Below are 23,706 nucleotides of genomic sequence, written 5' to 3' on the forward strand. Positions count from 1 at the left end.
ACTCACTTGCTATTTGAAACAAATCTGGCATATCATTTGCCAGCTTTTCCATTGCTACATCAGCAATCGGGCCAAACAACACAACCGGTCTTTTAAAGCCAGCTGTCAAGAAAACAAAAAATTAACATAAATATTAAGAACTTAACCATCATAATACATTTTAATTTTGTTTTCCCTTTGTACGTTATCCCCGATACACTTCACTAATGCCACATACACACGATCCGAAAATCGGACGACAGATCGCCCAACTTTTTTCGTTTACTAGTCGCAAGTAGAAATTGAATAGGTTACTAAAGTCACGAAAATTCTCGAACGACAGAAAAAAAAAAAAAAAAAAATTGGAAGTGATGTCATGTGTTGTAATGTATTTGTGTTGTATTTTCGGACGACAACGGTACTGACTAAACAAAAATCGTACGATTAGGTATCGTACGAGGAACATTTTTGTGCATGTCCGATAAAATAATATCGAATGAACTGTTATGATCGGCTCACCAAAGCCCTGTATTAACGATCTGATTATCGTACGATTCTTCCTCGGACGACATTTTTCGTACGATATTCGGATCGTGTGTACGGACCATAAGACGCTTGTAAAAAGGGAATCATGAATAACATTGTTGGAAAAAGCGTTTTCCTTTAGGCTGATATTTTAAATGATATACCTGGTTGAATGAGTGATGCAATGTTCACTAGTGGAGATGAGAAAGCTGTATTGTAAAAAACATAAAACCCATGTTTTGCATATGAAATATATAGAAAACAAATGAAGCGCTCCTAATTTGTTACAGAAAATCCTGACCACTCTTCAGTTCACACTCTACACTCAACCCATATTGTTCATGATGATCAGGTCCTCCAAAGCCATGAGTGCTCAGTATTTCATAACAAATACATCAGGTTTGTTTGACTATATTAGACATATTTGAATCCAGAGCACTATTACCAACAGCAGAAAGTGGTGTATTACATGAACTAGAAATTGCTTATTTAATAGAATCCAGAGACATTGCATGCAATATGCAAAATCACGTGTAACCTATAAGTTATGTGTGAAGAGAGTGCAGAAGTACGCTGGAGATTCACTCACCTTCCCTCAACAAGATTCTCTCATAGGCAGGAAACCTGGTACTGATTAGAGAAAGAGATGCCTGGTCATCTCGGCTTTTCTTCACTTTCTTGCCTCCAGATCTTTGGCCTCGTTTTTTCCAGTAGTCTGCCCTATCTCCAGTTGCAGACCTCTGTGCATTCTGTACACTGGCCAGCTGATCAGCTCTGAAACATAAACACATAGCTATAGGTACTCCATCACAATGAAACATGCATATCATATTTAAAGTGGATGTAAACCCAATTTATTTATTTATTTTTTGCTGTCACAATGTAGAGTATAAGATCTCCTATAATCTGTGCCCAGTCTTGCCACAAAGAGTTAATCCAGCTCTGAGCAATCCTCTTTTCTTTTTTCAGTGAGATAAACTGACAAACAGGAGAAAACTTTTGTCCGTTCTTCCCCCTTGCTGTGAATGACAGGTTATTTACATATATATTATGCACTAACCTGAGGCAGGCATTTTAATTCCCACCCCCACTCCTTTTCTGAAGTCATGTGGTTACTTTTCTGGACTTGGACTGAATGTTAGTGATCATAGCAGAATTTAGTGTAAGGAATACACAGGAGTAAATGCATGTTGACAAAAGGAGAGTAGAGGTTGGCCGGGAGTCTACTGACATCACGACTCCACCCACCGAGCTCCAGACAACAGATCCACCCACAGAATCTGCAGGTCTTATAACAGAGAGAGGGGAGACATGTGACAGGTAAGGATACATACAGGAGGCATGTATATCCTTATAGATCAGCACTATGGCAGTAGTTTAGAAAAGGATGAGAGTGGCTTTACATCCACTTTAAGATACATTTTACACATTTAATAATGAACTTCTTATATACTAAAACTATACTTGGAGATTTGAAACCCGCAGAGTATGGTCCCATTCAATACTACAGGGCCCCCTGGCCAGGCACAGCCAGAGCTGAAGAAGCTTTCTGCCTGGTGGATGTATATAGGAGGTGAGGCTTTGGTTACCATAGTGAATGAAAAAGTGTATTTAAAGCCAAAAAAAACATTGTTATTTAAATCAGATCCATTTTTATCAGGGTTTTAACATTGTTTACAAGAAAAAAAAAAGAAACCAACAATTTCCCCTTTAAAGAAAAAAAAAAAAAAAAAAAGCTTTGGCCCTTTTCTGTGTCCCTTTGAAAAGATTTCACTCCCTGTCCAGGAGACACAATAGGAAGCTAAGGAAAAAAACAAAAACATTTGAATAGGAGAATTCCCCTCTTGGACTGGTGTCCCCATTGGATAATTTTACCTCATCTCCTGCTCTAGTGACAACTGTAAAATGCTGGTTCTCCCTATCAGTTTCTGTCTTAGTGACAATGGTCACCAGGAAAAATAGAGAGAATCTACCAAGGGGGAACACAGACAGCATTAAATGTCTATCATAGGTTCCAAAACTTCCCTGCTCATCTAAATGTTAAAAAAAAAAAAAAATCTAGCTTTAGACTAAAAAGCGGATGACACATGGACAAATCTGCCACTAGCAACAAATTGCCCAGAGGCAGAATGGTTAAGAAGGCTGCCCTCAATCTGTAGCCTCATGCAGCGAGATGCTGTACGGTCGCTGGCCCGAGGGCTGCTGACTTTCAAATGCTAGCCATGGGAGCGACATTCCACTGCCTCAGTTACAGCCTTTCCGTGATCCTGCCCAGGGCCGCCATCAGGGGGGTACAGGCAGTACACCTGTAAGGGGCCCGTTTTATTTTGTAAGTGGCCCGGAGGTCCCCAGGGCCCCGGATGGCGCCCCTTTTGAAAAAAAAAAAATTATAATTTTTTTCGCTTGTTTTTCGCACATAGGGTAGCCTATTCACTTGAATGGGCTTCCAAATGTGTGAAAAACACATTACATAAGATCTAGAACTTTTTAAAGGCATGCAGCTTTGCCACATGACAAAACACAGGTCTGCTAGTTGCATTTGGCGTTCCATTAGCAATTAATGGCACCACAAGCGCTATGCACATTTACAGCGCATTTCCAAAATGCCCTGTAAAACGCCCGTTACCTGTGCACTTTGTCACACATCCAGGAAACATCAATTGTAAATGTGGCCTAATGTCTAGTATACACTTTGTTTTTTCAATCCAGTGGGCTGAATGAAAAAAACCTGACATCTCCGGTCAGAGCCACTGTACTAACACAAGTTAGTACAGTACTAACACACGTTAGTACAGCGATCTCCCCTGCTGTCAGAACACTTCAGACAGCGCTCTCAGCCATTGGCCGAGAGCGCTGATCAGGAGATTGTCGGCAGACCTTTTAGGTCATGCCCCTTCAGAAGTCAGCTGTCAAATAGCCCGACAAGGCTGTATACATGCCATGGCTGCAATTGCTGCATTTTTAATGCAGGTCGCAGAGTTTTATAGTCAGCACCACCCGTCAAACTTTTCATTGAGTTCAATGGGGCTGCTCTGTACCTTGAAGCCAAAAACTTGGTTCACAGATGCAATGCGGTCTCGCAATTTAAAATTGCCATTCAGCAAATGAAAAAAGTAAAACACAACAGGTTTAAGGAGGTGGCAGTAACAAGGCTATAATGTTTGTCATGGCTGCAAAGCATACCATTGCGACCATGGCCTGTGATTTCTAACAGCAGCCCTGGCCAGAGGTCTACTTTAGTAGGCCCCATACTGTCCCTGATGTCACAAAGGTGCCTGGCTGCTGCCTGTAAAGCTTCCAACGCCTGAAGCTGTGTGGGGGAGACTGCCTGCACAATATCAGTGACAGCAGTGAGTGTCGTGACAATGCACAGACAGAGAAAAACACAACCTATTCCCTCCTGTCACTCACAGAGCACTGAAGGCTTCATAAGCAGCAGCTGGACACCCTGGAAGACCAGGAGGGGGAAGGAGGGAGCTATGTTCCAAAAGGCCCCACGATTTGATACATACGTTCAGGAATTGTAAATCATTTTATTTCTGTGAGAAGCCTGAAAAGTGTCTTTTGATGACAATTTCTCTTTAAAAATTCACTGCTAAAATATTTTTTAAAGTAACAGATTTTTAAAGCATGTCATATCATTTTTTGAGTATAAATGGAAACAGAAAAAGAATTTTCCCCAAATTTAGTATAAGACAGGGAAACATAAAAAAAAATTCCCAATGAAAAATTATTATTATTTTCAGGGATGCAGATTTATATATTTAAGCACATTGAAAATACCAACTATACACTTGTTCAATTGCTTGGTAACACAAATTGCTAAATCAGCTATTCACTTGGCAGCAACTCCGTGTATTTAGGCATGTAGACGAATGGAGAAGAAAGGGTATTTAAGTGACTTTAGAACATGGTACGATCGTTGGTGCCAAACGGGCTGGTCTGAGGATTTCAAAAACTGCCGACCTACTGGGATTTTCACACACAACCATCTCTAGGGTTTACAGAGAATGATTTGTAAAAAAGTATCCAGTGAGCGGAAGTTGTGTGGACGAAAATGCACCGATCTCCGTAAAGAGCCTCTGACGGAGGTTCTTTACCATGTGATCAACCGTGTCCAATCACAGCTGATCATGATGTAAACAGGAAGAGCCGCTAATCGGCTTTTCCTCACTCGTGTCTGACAGAGGAGAGCCGATCTGCTGCTCTCCTGACAGGAGGGTCTGTGCTGATTATTTATCAGCGCAGCCCCCCCCCCCCAAGACCACCAGGTATGCGACCCTAGACCACCAGGGAAATGCCAATCAGTGCCCATCCCCAATGTCTGTCAGTGCCATCTATCAGTGTCCATCAGTGGCAACAATAAGTACCTATCGATGCAGCCAGTGGTGCCACCCATAAGTGCCCATTAGTACTGCATATCAGTGCAACCCGTCAGTGGCCATCAGTGAAGGAGAAAACGTACTTATTTACAAAATGTTATAACAAAAAAAAAAAAAATTTCCCCCCCAATGATTTTTATTTTATTTTATTTGTTTAGCAAAAAAAAAAAAAATGCAGAGGTGATCAAATACCAACAAAAGAAAGCTCTATTTGTGGGAAAAAAATTATAAACATTCTGTTTGGGTACTGTACCCAAATGACCGTGCAATTGTCATTTAGACCAGGGGTCTTCAAAACTATGGCCCTCCAGTTGTTCAGAAACTACAATTCCCATCATGCCTAGTCATGTCTGTGGATGTCAGATTTTTACAATGCCTCATAGGAAGTGTAGTTCCACCACAGCTGGAGGGCCGTAGTTTGAAGATCCCTGATTTAGACGACGACAGTGCTGAAAGCTGAAAATTGGCTTGGGCAGGAAGGGGGTGTAAGTGCCTGGTATTATAGTGGTTAAAAGGAAGAATCCATCAAAGAAGATTTTTTTGATTTTATGTAGATACAAGGATCTCGTTCTTTCAGGGAAGTTGGTTACTCCAGCCAATACAAGAAACATTTCACTTTCATCTAGAAATGTACAGGGCTTCGTTTCATGTGGTATGGGAAACCCGTGATCTGTGTGCCTTTCAAATTGCACCGCCCTTGCGAACTTCGCCTCAGTTCACACCATGAATCACACAGGAACCGCACCGCATTCCTGTTCAAACCACATGCACTTCAGTGTGGTACAATTTGATTAATGTTGAATGGGCTCAAATTGCACAGCATTGCACCACAGTTGTTCGTGTACCAATTTTGGAACTGCATTGCAACTGGATCGCATGGTTGTTTTGTATCACGTGACTTGGAGCAGGCAAACGCACTGTGTTCGGGGTGTAATTTCACCTAGGTTCACACTAGAATGTGCTGCGGGAAACCTGCGATCTGTGCTCGTATCCTGCACCGAATTCAAATTGCGCTGCCCTGGTGATCTGCAGCGAGTGTAATCTTAACAACACCCTAAATGCAGGTCGCAAATGTAGTGTGCTTGCTTGCACTGGATCGCATGGAACAGAACGACCATGCAATCCAGTTGCAGGCCGGTTCCAAAATCAGCACACTTTTGGCGAGATTTGAGCCCATTCAAAATGAATGAGCTCAAATGCTGCCACACTAAACTGCATGTGAATTGAACAGAAACGTGATGCAGTTCTTGTGCGGTTTATATGCGCGTCATAGTGTAAACCGAGGTGAATGTGAACCTAGGCTCCATCTACATCTGTAAAAATCAAACAAAAAATGCTAATGCGTCATCAGTAAAATACAACATTAGAGAAAAAAAAAAAAAAAAAAAAAAGCAGACCTAAGAGATTAAAACGTGTTGACATTTTTTCAGGATAAATAACTATACATAACAGAACATATAAATGCACAACAAATTATTATTCAGGATTTATATAGCGCCAAAAGTTTGCTCAGCGATTTACAACACATCGTACAATATAAAAAAGGACAGATAAAAGTACCTGCTTTTACTTGGAATAAGTCCCTTCTCCAATTCATTGGCGATCCTTACAGAGAGCCAGCTGCCAAGCTTCCCATCATATAGCGTATCAACCACCCTGAAGATCTCGCCTCTTGTGAATCCTAAAAATTGCTGAGCCTCTTTCTCATACTCAAAATGAGTCCTTATGAAGAACGAATCTCCCCGGCCACAGGCAAGTATGTTTTTGTAGACTGGAAACAAAAAGATGAAAATCCTCTGAGAATCAATGAGTGGGAGCTACAGCTCTTGTTCAAGGTCCAAGGAAACAAAGAACTTCAGCTTGTTTAGTATTTGAAGGACATGCAATTATACTGGTACTCTCGCTCGTTAAACAGCAGCTTTGGGAAAGATCAATTCTCTTAATTGCTTTCCTGAAAGCATTGCTTATCAATTTACTTTAACTATTTTCTCCAGACAAATTAAGCAAGACTATTAAGCCTCGTACACAATCAGATTTTCTGCAGACAAAGCCTCAGGCCCCGTACACACGACCAAACATGTCTGCTGAAACTGGTCCGCGGGCCAGTTTCAGCAGACATGTTTGGTCGTGTGTAGGCGCGAGCGGGCCGAATTCCAGCAAACATTTGCCCGCCGGGCCTTTTTCCAGCGGGCAAATATTCCTGGACGTGTTTTAAAACCGTCCGCTGGAATCCTGCCCGCTCGGACATGTACGGTCGTCAGTACAGACCTACCGTACATGTCCAGGCGCCTGCCGTCCCTCGCATGCGTCTAATGACTTCGACGCATGCGTGGAAGCCTTTAAATGGCAGGCCCGCCCACGTCTCCGCGTCATCGTCGCGACGACGCGGACACGCCCCGCGTAATGTTTACGCACGGACTTCTGTACGATGGTGTGTACAACCAATCGTACAGAAGCCCTCTGGCAGACATGTACGGTGAAAACGGTCCGACGGACCGCTTTCACTGTACATGTTTGTTCGTGAGTACCCGGCCTCAGACTTTTGTCCGAAGGGCGTTGGCCAAGAACTTGTCTTGCATACAAATGGCACACAATTGATGGCCAAACACAAACGTAGTTATGTACTACGTGGTTTTTCAGCTCTTTAGCGCAACCGCTTGGGTACCTTCTACTAATGTTGTATTTAATGAGCATTGCTTCCCAGCATGTGTGTTTGTCTTTTGGACTTTTGTACACACACACACACACACACACACTATCGAAAATCCGACAACAGACCGTTGCCAACGGAAATTTTTTAAAGCCTGCCATCCAACATTTGTCCACGGAAAATCCGACAATTGTCCGATGGAGCGTACAAACGGTCGGATTTTCTGCCAACACACAATTCCCGTCGGAAAATCCGACCGTGTGCACTTACCTCCTAAGCAATGCTTCTGGAAGGTCATATTAGTCATCCAATATTTATGGGCACAGTAAGTAATTTTTGAGCTAGCTCTATATTTAAACTTGCTACTCAGGGGCCCAGTTGAAGCAGAAGGATTTAAGGTACATATACCTGGTGTCCTCAGGTATATAGTGCCCATTCCTTGCTGTTCAAACAATAGATGGAGCCATTTTGTGCTAAAATAAAGTTTACTATTTATAGGAAATTTAGGTAAACAGGGAAGTTTTTTTTTTTTTTAAGTGTGTAAGTGAGCATCACATTAAATCAGAAAATACAACATATATAATCACCGATTGCCAGAAAAAAAATAAAAAATTTGATCAAAGTTGACTGAAAAATAATGTTTTAAGAGCCTGACTTTTCACATTGTGGAAACTAGATCCAAGATCACCCCGATGATGTTATATGACAAAATTCAGGCCAATATCTTAATACAATGAACGTGTTTTGGGTGATTTGGTATCCAAGGATGGTACATCCCCCCAGGCTTCTTGCTTCTGTGAAACAGGGTATACTCACAATCTCTCCTCTCCCCTACCCAATTCCACAACCCTCTCTGTCCCCCTCCTCCCCAATCTTCCTAACCTATTAAAGTTTTACTAAAACACACACCACAGTAAAATCTGTCTGTATATGCAGTAAAATACACATAATTATAATCACTGTGGAACCTAAGGAGTTAATCCTCTGCATTGTATAAAAAAGCTGTTGGATCCCATCTTCTTAGATCCTCCCCTTCTTTCCCAGTCCCCAAACCATCTCCTGATAGAACAGAGCTTTGGGGGCAAGCTGCACATGCTCAGTTTGGTGTGTATTGCCAGAGTGTTTTTTTCCCCTTTCTTGGGAGAGTGCATGTGATCAGCCCAGGGCCAATTAGCACTGTCCAGACAGAGGGTCAGGGGTCCTGCAGCCTAATAGGACAATTAGGGAGGATAAAAACTTCCCCTCTACAAGCTTTAACCAGACACAGATAGAAGTAACAAGATGGCTATATACTGCTGATGAGAAAATGTATTTAGCAGTTTATATTTACTAAAACTATTGCATTTCCATGTTCTGTGGGAGACCAGAACACTTGAAGTCTTCCCCAGCGCTGTTGTTTATCAGTCTCTGTTTGCACCATTATAATAGAGACAGGGTGTTCTTTCCTACAAACAGCAACTGCTATCCTCTAGTAATGTTGATCACCTCATTTGTGTACATTTTTGCCACTTGTAACCATTTGAATGTACTACTTGTACATTTGTTTTGTACATTTGCTATGTAAAAAAAAAAAAAAAAATTTGAATTAAAAACACTGAATAAGAAAAAATGTTTTGCCGATAGAAAGTGGAGAAGCTGTCAGAGCATACCTGTTGCTGCAGAAATTAGTGCAGTCCAGTGTGGCTCAGAGCCCACAAAACAAATGGAGATGTAAAGGAGGGATGGTGGCCTCACAAGCTCCACCTCATCCAATAGGAGAATGCCTTAAATCAATTGGCAGCAAATACAAGCTGTTCTGTGAATGGGTAGCAGTGCCGATCAAGCAATGTGAGTGACTGGACAGTGTGCACAGGGGAAGCCGCTCAGGACCTGAAAGACTGCAGCTATGTAGCAGCGCCGACTACTACAGTGATTGTCAGCTTCTCCAGCAGACCCTCAGGTATGAGATATGCTTACTGACACTGGTCCAACGTTGACCAAAGGAAGTAAGGAATACAGATCATACCTGGGATTCAGCTTTTAACTTCATATGCCACATTAAACCAAACAACGAACATTTATTGAGTATGAAAAAAAGATAGGCTGTGGGTTTCTTCCAAACACACAAGATCAATTACCATCATATCTGCTCTGAGTTAAAATGGTAACTTCTTCTCCTTTGGGAATTTCCAACAAATATAAAACTGCATCTTCTCGAACAATGCATCTGAAGTCTTGTGTGTTGACCTACAATAGCAATATACAGAACAAAGGAGATATTTTAGAAACATATGTTTTTGTATGGTCATCTACCTTACACAAGACGTGCACATCATTGCCCATCATATGCATAAAGTTGTTCTAACTGTTGGAATTTTATAAATCATTAATAAAAATGACAGCCTAAACATGTTACAGAGCAGCTTGAGCCCGCGTTCACACTAGTGTGTTTTCTTATGCAGCTGTTGCTGAACTGCACTGCATGACAATGGAAATCTCATTACTCGCTATGCTGCTTGTTTGCCTCAATGCTCCACAGTTGCAGAGAATTTTTTGAAAAAGTGCAGGTGCCAATTTGGTGCAGCTGCAGCATGACTTTGGCCTATAGACTGCAATTGAGACGCACCAAAAACTTGTGTAAAAAACAAAAAAACACATTTACATGCATTTGTAGTGCACTTTTTGCAGAGTCTTGTATATAAAAACCTCCTTCTCCAAAAAAAAACACACACATCAGCATGAAAAATGCGTCAAAAACATGCAAGGTCACACTACAAAATTGTACTGAAAAAACGCAGGGTGCTGCAGCTGCTTTAGTGTGAGCCTAGACTTAGAATGCTTTAGTGTGAGCCTAGACTTAGAATCGCATACCGCTGGACGTCGTTTATATAAACTAAACAGAACAAGAAAAGTCAGTTTTGAGGGAAACCAAATATAAGACAGAACCAAAAACTTTCCTACTAATGTATTTGGCTTCACCAACAAATGTGGATGGTTGGACGTTTTATAGGCCTTATGCACACGGGTCTTGCTTAGCCTCCCTGAAAGCCTTTATTCCTGCAAGCAAAAAGCTGCTAAAATGCAGTGAAATTAGCGTATTGCATATATTTCCGCGTATAAAGTCATTATAGCCAATCGAATGAACATGAGTTTATGCACATTTTCTGCCCAAAAGCTGCTCTTCTGAAAGCACTGCTCATGTTTATTTTTTTCTCAGCCTGTAAACGGCTATGTGGTTAACATAGATGTGCCTTTACAGTCTGCAAAAAAAAAAAAAAAACACACACCAAATGCCTGTAAAAGCAGCATGTTTTTAAAGACCAGTGTGCATGTAGCCTTAAAGTGCTCCTGGGCCTTATAAACACATTTGGCGACCCTCTTAATGATTGTACAGAAGTGTTGTGTTTGTATGAAGAAAGGTGTGGGCAGCTTAAACAGAAATAAAACTAGGATAACGTTTATGTCCTATCAATTTGTCATAAAGGGGGACAGTAATTTAAAGGGGCTGTAAAGGCTTGTTTTTTATTTTCTAAATGTGTTCCTTTAAGCTAGTGCATTGTTGGTTCACTTACCGTTTCCTTTGATTTCCCTTCAAAAAAAAAAATGTTTTCTTTTTCTGAATTTCTCACTTACTGCTTCTCCTGAGGAGAAACAGGAAGTGAGAAATTCAGGGAAAGAAAAAAAAAATTTTAGAAGGGAAAATGGAAGAAAAAGGTAAGTGAACCAACAATGCACTAGCTTAAAGGAACACATTTAGAAATGAAAAACAAACCTTTACAACCCCTTTAAGTCCAATGCTACCCTACCCTATACTTTCTTGAATTGTGGACAGAGTAGGTAAGGTTAGAACCTCTAAGGTTTATTTTTTTGCTCTCTTTCTCCCCAGTGGGAAGATTTCCCTAACTTTTGTTTCCATAATGCCCGTGTGTACCTAGAGGATGGAATTCTAGAGTAAATCTTCCCACTAGGGACAAAAAGCAAAAAAACAAAAAACAAACACACACACACACCTTAGAGAGGTTCTAACCCTACCTACTCTGTCCACAATTTGTTAGATTTACTCTAGAATTCCATCCTCTGGGTGCACATTAGGAATTATGGAAACAAAAGATTTGGGAAATCTTCCGATAGGCTTCCTGTTTTTGGGGTTCCAGTCTGATTTCCCAGTTAGTGATAATGGGACTGGAGAAATATGCCCTATGGGGACATGGCAAGAGTCTCCCTCTCTATCCAAATTGAAAAAAATATATATATATTTTTTGGCTGTAGCTGGCCTTTAACAGCTATGACAAACTCATTTTATGACCGAAGTTCAAAGACCAAAGAAACCTAGGACTGACTATAGCAGAATGTACATTTGCACCTTATCAAGCAGTGAAATGTCAAGTGTTACCTTGAGCAGCTGATCTCCTTCTTCAAGGCCTTCCTGCTCAGCAGCACTTCCTTCCTGAACACCAGCAATAAATATGCCAACATCATTACCACCAGCAAGCCTCATGCCTACGCTTTCACCTTTTCGAAACTGAATCATTTTTGTATTAGGCCTAAAAAGGGAAAAAAAACGGACTTTAGTGTTTGCGGGTTGGACTTGTCAGAGCTTGTGGCGATATTGCCTGGCTTCTTTCTTAAAGCTAAATTACAGGCAAAAAACACCAATGAATACATCAATTAAAAGCGTTAAATCATTTGTTTTGGAATGCAAAAATGAGGAGGGACAGCTCTGGGGGGCCAATCGGGCCTTTGTTGCATGCACTTGAGCTCTACTGGTAAGGGCAGAGGGATACGCTCAGTCAGCTACCATCTCCTATTTATTTAAAAAAAAAAAATCAATATATATTATTAGAAGTTATAAGCCTTTTTAATGTCCAATCAAAAACAAGGGAGCAGGAAGATGATCTAGTAATATTGTATGTAGAAAGTCACCAACCTGACTGTATTTTCTGACAAGACTGTGTAAGTCATCGGCCAAAATTACAATGCCTTTAATAAACAGCTTCTACTTCTATAGTTCAGTTGTGCATTTAGTTTGTGAGGCGTTCAACTTTCAAAGCTAAAAAGAGTAATAAGCTATAGAAAATCAACAAGCACCTACACAGGGGGAGATTTACTAAAACTGGTGCACCTGAGCATGATAGGCAATCAGCTTTATATCTTTTCATGTGAAGAAATGACACTTTGCTACAATGTAAAGTAGTGAGTGTACAGCTTGTATAAGTGTAAATTTGCTGTCCCCTCAAAATAACTCAACACACAGCTAATAATGTCTAAAGCGCTGGCAACAAAAGTGAGTACACCCCTAAGTGAAAATGTCCAAATTGGGCGCAAAGTGTCAATATTTTGTGTGGCCACCATTATTTTCCAGCACTGGCTTAATCCTCTTGGGCATGAAGTTCAACAAAGCTTCACAGGTTGCCATTGGAGTCCTCTTCCACTCCTCTATGACGACATCACAAAGCTGGTGGATGTTTGAGACCGTGCGCTTCTCCACCTTCTGTTTGAGGATGTCCCACAGATGCTCAATAGGGTTTAGGTCTGGGGACATGCTTAGCCAGTCCATCACATTTACTCTCAGCTTCTTTAGAAAGGCAGTGGTCATCTTGGAGATGTGTTTGGGGTAGTTATGTTGGAATACTGCCCTGCGGCCCAGTCTCCGAAGGGAGAGGATCATGCTCTGCTTCAGTATGTCACAGTACATGTTGGCATTCATGGTTCCCTCAATGAACTGTAGTTCCCCAGTGCTGGCAGTACTCATGCAGCCCCAGACCATGACACTCCCACCACCATGCTTGACTGTAGGCAGACACTTGTCTTTGTACCCCTTACCTGGTTGCCACCACACACGCTTGACACCATCTGAACCAAATAATTTTATCTTGGTCTCATCAGACCACAGGACATGGTTTCAGTAATACATGCCCTTAGTCTGCTTGTCTTCAGCAAACTGTTTGCAGGCTTTCATGTGCATCATCTTTAGAAGAGGCTTCCTTCTGGGACAGCCACGCAGACAAAATTTGATGCAGTGTGTGGCGTATGGTCTGAGCACCGACAGGCTGACCCCCCACCCCTTCAACTTCTGCAGCAATGCTGGCAGCACTCATATGTCCATTTCCCATTTCTATTCTACTTCTGGATATCACCCTGAGCATGTGTACGCAACTTCTTTGGTCGACCATGGCGAGGCCTGTTTTGAGTGGAACCTGTTCTGTTAAACCGCTGCATGATCTTGATCACCGTGCTGCAGCTCAGTTTCAGGGTCTTGGAAATCCTCTTATAGCCTGGGCCAACTTTATGTAGAGCAACAATTCTTTTTTTCAGATCCTCAGAGAGTGATGACACCAAATTTAACACACCTACTCCCCATTCACACCTAAGACCTTTTAACACGAATAAGTCACATGACACTGGGGAGGGAAAATGGCCAATTGGGTCCAATTTGGAAATTTTCACTTAGGGGTGTACTCACTTTGTTGCCAGCGGTTTAGACATTAATGGCTGTGTGTTGAGTTATTTTGAGGGGACAGCCAATGTAAGCAGTTATACAAGCTGTACACTCACTACTTTACATTGTAGCAAAGTAATTTCTTCAGTGTTGTCACATGAAAAAATATAATAAAATATTTACAAAAATGTGAGGGGTGTACTCACTTTTGTGAGATACTGTATATTTTTAGGACAATTTTAAAAGTTCATTGATAGCAGGACTAGAAGCTCCACCAGATTAATGTTTCTCTGGAGACATGCTGGGAAAGATCCAGGTCATGTGATAGCTGTATATCAATTAGGAAAAAGTTTTAATTTTTTTTTTTTTTTATAAAAAATAGAAGGTACAATGTAAATTAAACAGCATATTTAGTATCACTTTAAGACATAATTGATTTCATCAAACGCCGACAGGTTTACTAATACAATTCAAAAAGTTCAAAAACATACCCATAGATCTCCAAATCTTCAGGACTAGGCTGCAGAAACGGCTTTCGAACCACTACAGGCTTTTCTACTGTATGAACCAGAAAAACATAAATCCTATTTTTAGAATGAAATCATGTACAGGCACAAAAACAAAGACCTGCAGATATACAGAGCTTGGACAAAATGATGGAAACATGTATGCATGTAAAAGCAAAATTGTTACTTAATATGGTGTTGGACTGCCTTTGGCATCTAAGACGGCTTGAATTCTCCTGAGAACTGACAAACAGAAGTCTTGGATTGTGAATAATGGAATCCGATTCCACTCGTCATACAAAAATCCGGGTCACAATCCTGCACAATAGCCTTTCATCTCTTTTGGTCAGTTGACCATGCTTATCAAATGACAATTTCCCGGGAACTGTATATGTCGTCATAACCTTAGCAAGGTACCTTCCGACACCGCAAATAAATTGGCAACTTCAGTCACAGAGGCACCAACAATTTACACTCTTTGAAGCTCTGACCTGACTGCGCATTACTAGCAGCGTATGCAGTGAATGATGAAAATGAGGCTTCCCACCCAGTGACGCTCCCAGCGCTGCACTTAACCCCCATCTAGGGCGCGGGCAGCGATCCCCCCCCCCCCCCAGGCCGCTACTTTTGGCAAATGCCAGGTGGGCTGTTATGTGCCTTTTACAGAGGAGTGGCTTCCGTCTGGCCACTCTACCATACAGGCCTGATTGGTGGAGTGCTACAGAGACAGTTCTTCTGGAATGTTCTCCTCTCTTCACAAAGAAGCTCTGTCAGGGTGACCAACAGGATCTTGGTCACCTCCCTGACTAAGGCCCTTCTCCCCTGATTGCTCAGTTTGGCCAGGCAGCCTGCATTAGGAAGAGTTCTGGTGGTTCCAAACCTCTTCCATTTACAAATGATGGAGACCACTGTGCTCATTGGGACCTTCAGTGCTGCAGAAAATTTTCAGTACCCTTGGACCCAGATATTTCCTTGGACTTCATGGTTTGGTTTGTGCTCTGACATGCACGGTTAACTGTGGAACCTTGTATAGACAAGTGTGTGCCTTTCCAAATCATATACAATCAGCTGAATTTGCCACAGGTGGACTCCAATCAATTTGTAGAAACATCGCAAGGATGATCAGTGGAAACAGGAGGCACCCAAGCTCAATTTTGAGTGTCATGGCAAAGGCTTTGAATACTTATGTACATGTGATTTTTTTTTTTTTTATAAATTTGCAAAGATCTCGACACAAACTTCTTACACGTTGTCATTATGGGGTATGGTTTGTAGAATTTTGAGGAAAATAATGAATGTAATCCATTTTGAAATAAGACTGCAACATAACAAAAATTAGAAAAAGGCTGAATATTTTCCGGATGCACTGTACATGCATTTAAAATGCGTTTAAAGTGCGCTTGCCGTGGGCTAAAGTCAGTTTTGCAATGCATTTACATTTTTGTGTGTTTTTTGGGCTTGGCTTAAGGCCCTTCCACATGAAACAAAATTGGATGCAGATGGCTGCATTTGAAACTGCACTCCAACTGAATAGACAGACCAAAATCAAGGTGATCCTATGGGCATAGTTCACATCATTTTAGTGCAGTTGAGCGCAGTGAAAAAAAAAAAAAAAAAGGAGTATGCTGCATTTTTCTGCCCCGCAAATGCAGGCAAGGTGCTACAAATGCACCGCACCATGCCCCTTAAAGAAAAGCCCAAAAACCTATAGAAAAAAATGCACTGCAAACGTAATCGAGCGTGGGTCAATCACGCTTCAAATTCATTTCAACATGCAGTCAAAAACCTGCAGTTATGTGCAGTCTCTGATATGAATGGGCCCTTAAAGGGGAACAGTGTGGTGCATTTGAAGTGCATTTGTAGCGCGTTCCCTGCATTTGCAGTGCAGAAAAATACATCATGCTCTACTTTTTTAAACTGGGCTGAACTGCACTGCAATGATGTAAACTATGCCCATAGGATTACATTGATTTTGGGCTGCCTATGCTATTGAAGTTCAGTTCAAAATGCAACCAACTTCGTTTTGTGTGAAAAGGCCCTTAATGTAAAAATGCAATCTCTTATATTCCACCTCCAGTGACCCTTCATTTGTTGTGACTCTTCCCAGTGAAAAATCCAACCATATGAAGCCCCACTCAAGACTGAAAATGTACTCACCAACCCCTTTACCCGTTTAGGGAAAGGAAAATAATGGATGTGGGATTTTCATATCAATGAGCCATTAAAGTTTTTTTCAGGCAGGGTTATAACCCCCCTGTCAGACCCCCCCCCCCCCCCATCTGTAGCCCATTGCGAATATTTTTTTCCTTACTGTCCCACAGCTAAACAGGTAGTGAGAGGAAACCCCTGTAAATTAGGGGAATAACTTGGGGGTCCCAGGGTCACCAGAGCTAGTGTCCCCATTGGAAGATTTCCCTTCTATTACTTTTCTGGGGACAAGCCAAAATGTGGGATTTTATCTATTTTCAGTGATAATGGTAAACAGCGCTATAAACAGTCCATATATGATGCAAAAACACCTTCAGTGACTCTAGTGCTTGTAAACAAAAGGCCATTAGAAGTGACTTCACATACATATATGGACTGTTTATAGCGCTGCACCATCTGCTTTTATTATACCTACAGGGATTGTTTGATTATTGACCTTGGTGTTCAGTCGCTTCATATAGGGTTATTTGTTGTTTATTGCGCTGATTTGTTTTCTCCATATAATGGTAAACAGGACAAATAGAGAGGGTGAATCTCCGTAATGGGGACACAGACAGGGGTTCTAATCCAGCTCCATTCTATCCAAATTGGAAAAAAAAAAAAAAGGTTTTGCATTTACTAATACTTTAGACCTTTGAATGAAGTCAGATCTGCTTTTTCTGACATTCTCCCAGGTTATAGCGCTCAGTAAATTACAAAAAGTGCAGAGCAGCAAAGCTTTGAAAATTCCGGAGTGATGAAATGTGCCACAGGCGGAGGAAGTATGGATAAATTCCAACACAAAGCTCTGCCTTTTGCACCAAGATAGGGAGCGTTGGTTCAGGGCCTGTAAGGAACACAAAGCTCTGCCTTTTGCACCAAGATAGGGAGCGTTGGTTCAGGGCCTGTAAGGAACACAAAGCTCTGCCTTTTGCACCAAGATAGGGAGCGTTGGTTCAGGGCCTGTAAGGAACACAAAGCTCTGCCTTTTGCACCAAGATAGGGAGCGTTGGTTCAGGGCCTGTAAGGAACACAAAGCTCTGCCTTTTGCACCAAGATAGGGAGCGTTGGTTCAGGGCCTGTAAGGAACACAAACCTCTGCCTTTTGCACCAAGATAGGGAGCGTTGGTTCAGGGCCTGTAAGGAAATATTGGAGTTGCAGCTATTTTCTACAAATAAGCCTTTTACATAATTCTCTGTTGCACAAAGACTATGTTGGAATTTTTACTTTTTCAAATAAATAAATAACTGCTTTTACACCAAGTGCAGTTCTCTGTTCTTTTTTGTAATCCACTGCAGACAGTGTCAGGAAAAGGCAGATCAGACTTCAATTAAAAGATGAATGATCTTTGATTTGACGCTCCCACAGGATTTTTTTTAACCTCTGGAAACAGTTAAATAAAAGGGTTTGGCGGGTGCATTTTCAGTCTTAAGAGGGCACACACAGGTGGAATTGTCAGTGGGAATAGTTGCAACAAATGAAGAATCCTTGAAGGTGAAAAAAGACGAAATTTGATTGTTTTTCACATTAAATGACTTTGATGTTCGTCACATTTTAACTTGAAATCACAGACACACCTATGTACTGTGGTTGTAATTAGATTGTTTGCATGCATTATTATTTCATTACATGGTGGTGGGGGCTGAGAGTTTACGGGTAATCCTGCATCAAGTTGTGCACTTGCCATCATGAATCAGGAGGGCTTGACATAATTGCATACAGCTGCTTGGCATTATTTAAATTTTGAGTAGGTTGTAGAGTCAATGCAGAAAATATTTTTTTGGAATCACATATTACTAGCTATGGTTAGTTCACCTTTAGCCCAGGTTCACACTGGGTACGATTTGGTACGATTTGAGATGCGATTTCACATGTCAAATCGGAGGCAATTGTCGGCAATGGCACCGTCCTAATCGGTGCGACGCCGCATCTGCGGCGCTGCACCGATTTCAAAAAGTAGTTCCTGTACTACTTTATGCGATTTCGGGCCGCAATTTACATTGAACCCTGCACAGATGTCTCTTAAATCGCGGCCAAAATCGCGGCAAAACCGCAGCGATTTTGAATTCGCAGCAGCGTGAACCTAGCCTCAATGACAAAAAAAAAATAAAAACACACACACACACATCATATGGATTACAGTTCTGACTGTTCCTGAAAATGCTGCCCCCATTTTTAAAATAAATCCTTACTTTTGATGCGGCTTCTACGGTAGGCTGCCTCTCTCCATTCTGCCATTGGATGCCAGGCTCCACGCCTCACAAACAATCGTTTAGTTACGGGAACGTAACTTGCATATGCAGTCTGCGCGGTCTCAAATTCGCAAAACGCTGAGCTCTGCCACCAAGGTTAGACAGAGCAGACCGTAATTGCGTGGTTAGGCAAGCCAAGTTCTTGTAGCCAAGTGCTTGTCTGAGGAGTGGGGATTTGCATCCAATTGTTTTGTGTGTCCTGCCATCCAAACAGGATGGAGAAGAGAAGCGCACAGTAGAAGCGGTGTTAAAAGTAAGGATTGTTTTTATAAAAGGGTGGACAACAAGTGCAGACAAAGCTGTAATGCATGCAGATTTTTATTTTATTTTAGAAAAGGTCATTAAGGATGAAACCAACTTTAAAGTACAACTAAAAGGCCAACTTGGATAAAGTGTAGTCAGTTGTTATTGCTGTTTGTGCCCCTGTTTACCATTATTGAATGTGAAAGTAAAAGAAAATCTCAAATTTTGGGTTATCCCTAGAAATAGGAGGGGACATCTATCAATGGGGACACTAGTTCTGATGACCTGGGGGTCCCCAAGGAATTCCCTTAACCCCTTCCTGTCTGCACTATAGCCGAATGACAACTACAATGCAGAACTACATTGCCGGGAGGCCGTCAATAGACATTCTCCACTTTGCATGCTCCTCCTGCCAGTACACACCAGTGCATATCAGTACCACCTATCAATGCCCACCAGTGGTGCCAATCAGTGCCACCTAGCAGGTGCTGCCAACTTTCAGTAAATTAAAGAACAGTTTGTAAAATCTGTACTTTTTGCATCTGTCCTTGAATGTCCATTACAGACATGTAGGCTGCATGTCCATAACTGACATTTATGGACAGATGCAACAATTATGGATTTTACAAACGGTTCGTAAATTTACTGAAAGTTGGCAACCCTGCCGCCTATCAGTGCCCACCACTGCCAATCACTTCCAGCTATCAGTGCCAGCTATCAGTGCCGCCTTATTAGTGTCCATCAGTGCAGCCCATCGGTGCCAACCAGTGCCACCTATTTATACCATTCAGTGCAGCCTATTAATGCCCACCAGTGCAGCCTCATCAGCGTATATCACTGAAGGAGAAAAACTACCTGTTTGCAAAATGTTATAACAAAATATAAAACTTTTTTTAATAAAAATTTTAACAAAAATTAAAAAAATGCAGTGGTGATCAAATACCACCAAAAGAAAGCTCTATTTGTGGGGGGGGGGGGGGAGATAAAAAGGTCATATGGGTACAGTGTTGTATGACTACGCAATTGTCATTCAAAGAGTGACAGCGCTGAAAGCTGAAAATTGGTCTGGGCAGGAAGGGTGTTTAAGTGCTTAGTAGGCAAGTGGTTAATCTGCATGGATTTCCTCTCACTTCCCGTTTGGCTATGGGACATGACGTGAAGGGAAATCTCTGCAATGAGACACAGATGATGAAAAAAATCCTTCCTCTATCCAAAATAAAAAAATAATTTTGCCCATAGTTCTGCTTTAAATGTTCTTACCTACAGTATTAATTCAAGTTTATACAATTGCTGTATAAGAAAATTAGTATACAACCAAAATCCTGGATCATGGAAAGAAATACTTCTCCAAGTTAACCACTTGAGACCCGCGCTATTGACAAAAGACGTCAACAGCGCGGCTCTCAAGTGCCAAGTGGACATCTTTAGACGTCCTTTTATGTGCATTACCCGCGCGTACCTCTGGGGGGCGCGCAGCGGGTAAACACTGTCCCGGCGCATTGCTGAAGAGCCGATGCGTTTACCTGGCGGCCGCGATATCCGCCGGGTACACAGCAGGGACGTGGAGCTCTGTGTGTAAACACAGAGCTCCACGTGCTGTCAGAGGAGAGGAGACCGATCTGTGTCCCTTTTACATAGGGACACAGCATCGGTCACCTCCCCCAGTCACCCCCCTCCCCCCACACAGTTAGAACACACCCAGGATACACATTTAACCCCTTCTTCACCCCCTAGTGTTAACCCCTTCCCTGCCAGTCACATTTATACAGTAATTAGTGCATTTTTATAGCACTGATCGCTGTATAAACGTGAATGGTCCCAAATTTGTGTCAAAAGTGTCCGATACGTCTGCCGCAATATCGCAGTCCCAATAAAAAAAAAAAAAAAAAAAAAAAAATCGCAGATCGCCGCCATTACTAGTAAAAAAAAATAAAATATAATAAAAAAAAATCATAATTCTGTTCCCCATTTTGTAGGTGCTATAACTTTTGCGCAAACCAGTCGCTTATTGCGAAAAATACGTATCGGTCTTAACTGAGAAAAAAAATAGTTTTTTTTTTTAAATTGGGATATTTATTATAGCAACAAGTAAAAAAAAATATATTTTTTTTTTAAATTGTCGCTCTTTTTTTGTTTATAGCGCAATAAATAAAAAACGCAGAGGTGATCAAATACCACCAAAATAAAGCTCTATTTGTGGGGAAAAAAGGACGTCAATTTTGTTTGGGAGCCACGTCGCGCGACCGTGCAAATATCAGTTAAAGCGACGCAGTGCCGGAAGCTGACATTTCGCCTGGGCACGAAGGGGGTTTATGTGTCCAGTAAGCAAGTGGTTAAAGAAGCATATTCAAAAGTACATTGTAAATCAATCCCCCCCCCCCCCATTTTTTTTTATGTGGTCACGCAATATTCAGAAACTTCCTTGTATATGTGTGCAAATTTTCAGTGACATGTTTCTATTAGCATTTAAACAGTGGTAAGAAATATGAAACCAATATACTTTAACATCATATTTGACCCAATATTAGTCCAAAGAAATATTGTACTGATAATTCTACTTCAAAAAGTTTTGGTGATAATTTTGCTGAACGTGCCAGTTAAGCCGCTTGTCACTAAACCTCACTGTTGATTTCATTTATTGTTAAATGGTTCCAAATTAAAAAAGGTTTTATGCATTAAAGTGTTCCTAAACCCACAACAGTAAAATCTGTCTGTATATGCAGTAAAGCATTCTTGTTATACTTACTGGGGAACCTAAAGTGGTTGTAAACCCTCCTGCATCACTTACCTATAGGTAAGCTAAGAATAAGGCTTACCTATATGTAGTTGAAATATCGCCTAAACCTGTTTAGGAGACATTTACCTTGTAGTGCGCCGATGTCATCTGCGCATGCGCTGTGAAGAAACGGACCTCCATACCGTTTCTTCACTCGCATGAGTGAGGTCACGCAGCTACGGACAGTCACAGGTCCGGAGTTTGCGGCCCCGGAAAAATGCTTCCACCAGCGGGGACAGCGCAGGCTTCGACTGCAGGTAAGTGCCTCATAATGGGCTAGTATGCGATGCATACTAGTACCATCATGCTTTTACCCATCAGGGTTTACTTCCTCTTTAAGGGGTTAATCCTCTGCATTGTGTAAAAAGGCAGGATAGCGAACCTGTCCAAGCTCAGTTGCGTCTTTTATGCTGGAGAGAACATTTCCTTGTTCTCAGAGCTAGCCAGGTCACATGATAGTGACATCACATGTAGGAGTGTATACAGGCTATAGTGGAAATCTCCTCCTACCTGAACACACAGCTCTGGACCTACTGCAGTTTATCATGTGACAATGGTATACAGATCAGCCAAAAATATAGGTAGGTAATTATATATATATATATATATATATATATATATAGCAGTATTTTAATGTAAAAAGAAGATTTATAAGCTGCGGGTACTGTGTGGGTGAGCAGATGAACCATTTTCATATTACTGGGTTTAGCAACACAAAGGTTAAAAAAAAAAAAAAAAAAAAACTTTCAGTAGCTGTTTCCCAATACTTAACTGTGTAGTGTACTGATCCAGTGCTGTACCCGTCTGCCCTTTCTCCCTCATCTCACAGTACAGATTGATAGCAGCAGGAGCCATTGGCTCCTGCTGCTGTCAGCCACATCAAGTAAGGTTAGGTGGGGATGAGGCACTCTGTGTGTCTATAGATACACACAACCCAGCTTGGGAGTGTGGCAGCCTGTGTTCCACCCTAGGAAACTTATTCCCATGGTGGCACACAGAGACGGAGGGGTCCCCAGAAGGAAGGGTAGCCAGCAGGGGTCCCCAGAAGAGGCGTTTTGGGGCCGCTCTAAGCAATACCCTTGCACATAGCAGGAAAAAGTTTACAGCTGCTTTGAATATTTTCATTCAGAATCACCAAGAAAGTTCATGAAGGCATGTCCATGTCACTATGAAATAATAATGCAAACTTAATGGCACAAAAACAAATAGAAAGACAGTATTGTTAACCTGGAAGGTCTTCTAAATACACTGGCTCTGGGCTGCTCTCTGGAACCACTGGGCTTATACTAACAGGAGCAGGGCTCTCGGCTCGGTTCACCACTCTAAAAGGAGTCGGCATGGCTCCCATTTTGGTCAGTCGGTTGGGTGGATCCTCTTTAGAGCTGAAAGACAGCATGAAAAGATCATAAAGGCCAGAACTTCAATGGTAGTTTTTTCTACAGCAGCCATTTCCACTTTGTGGCAATCCTTAGTCACACCATGGTGCTAGAAGAATAACATTACTTACACCGTTTTATCCTTTAGCTTCTCATTAGAGGAATGAGAGTCTGAGTGGTGCAATTTCACATCTTCCACAGGGGAGCCAGAATGATTGGACTCTATCTCAGAAATATCTGTTGATATAGTAAAAATGCTTTCATATTAACCAAGATATGAATAACAACTACAACAGACTTTATGGCTATGTTAGATGAGTCGCACAGGATCAGCGGCAGAATCACCAAGATCATTTCCTCAGAGTTACTTTTTTGCCAACTTGAAATGCTGCCCGAGAGTGAGCAGTGAGG

General features: G+C 41.6%; 1 protein-coding gene across 4 annotated transcripts in view; it reads right to left on the minus strand.

The window, feature by feature from the left end:
- Positions 1 to 23,706, minus strand: part of TJP2 (tight junction protein 2) — a 131,299-nt gene that overhangs the window by 18,972 nt on the left and 88,621 nt on the right. For all 4 annotated transcript variants that reach the window (XM_040356851.1, XM_040356875.1, XM_040356867.1 and 1 more), the window contains 8 exons: positions 23,427 to 23,532; positions 23,147 to 23,301; positions 14,446 to 14,512; positions 11,909 to 12,059; positions 9,654 to 9,762; positions 6,447 to 6,657; positions 1,094 to 1,278; positions 7 to 102 (listed from right to left, as the gene is read on the minus strand). In XM_040356851.1, the coding sequence (XP_040212785.1) occupies positions 7 to 102; positions 1,094 to 1,278; positions 6,447 to 6,657; positions 9,654 to 9,762; positions 11,909 to 12,059; positions 14,446 to 14,512; positions 23,147 to 23,301; positions 23,427 to 23,532 (1,080 nt within the window). The remainder of the gene's footprint in view (positions 1 to 6; positions 103 to 1,093; positions 1,279 to 6,446; positions 6,658 to 9,653; positions 9,763 to 11,908; positions 12,060 to 14,445; positions 14,513 to 23,146; positions 23,302 to 23,426; positions 23,533 to 23,706) is intronic.

The sequence above is a fragment of the Rana temporaria genome, chromosome 1, assembly GCF_905171775.1.
Source record: "Rana temporaria chromosome 1, aRanTem1.1, whole genome shotgun sequence".
In the NCBI taxonomy this organism is placed as follows: domain Eukaryota; kingdom Metazoa; phylum Chordata; class Amphibia; order Anura; family Ranidae; genus Rana; species Rana temporaria.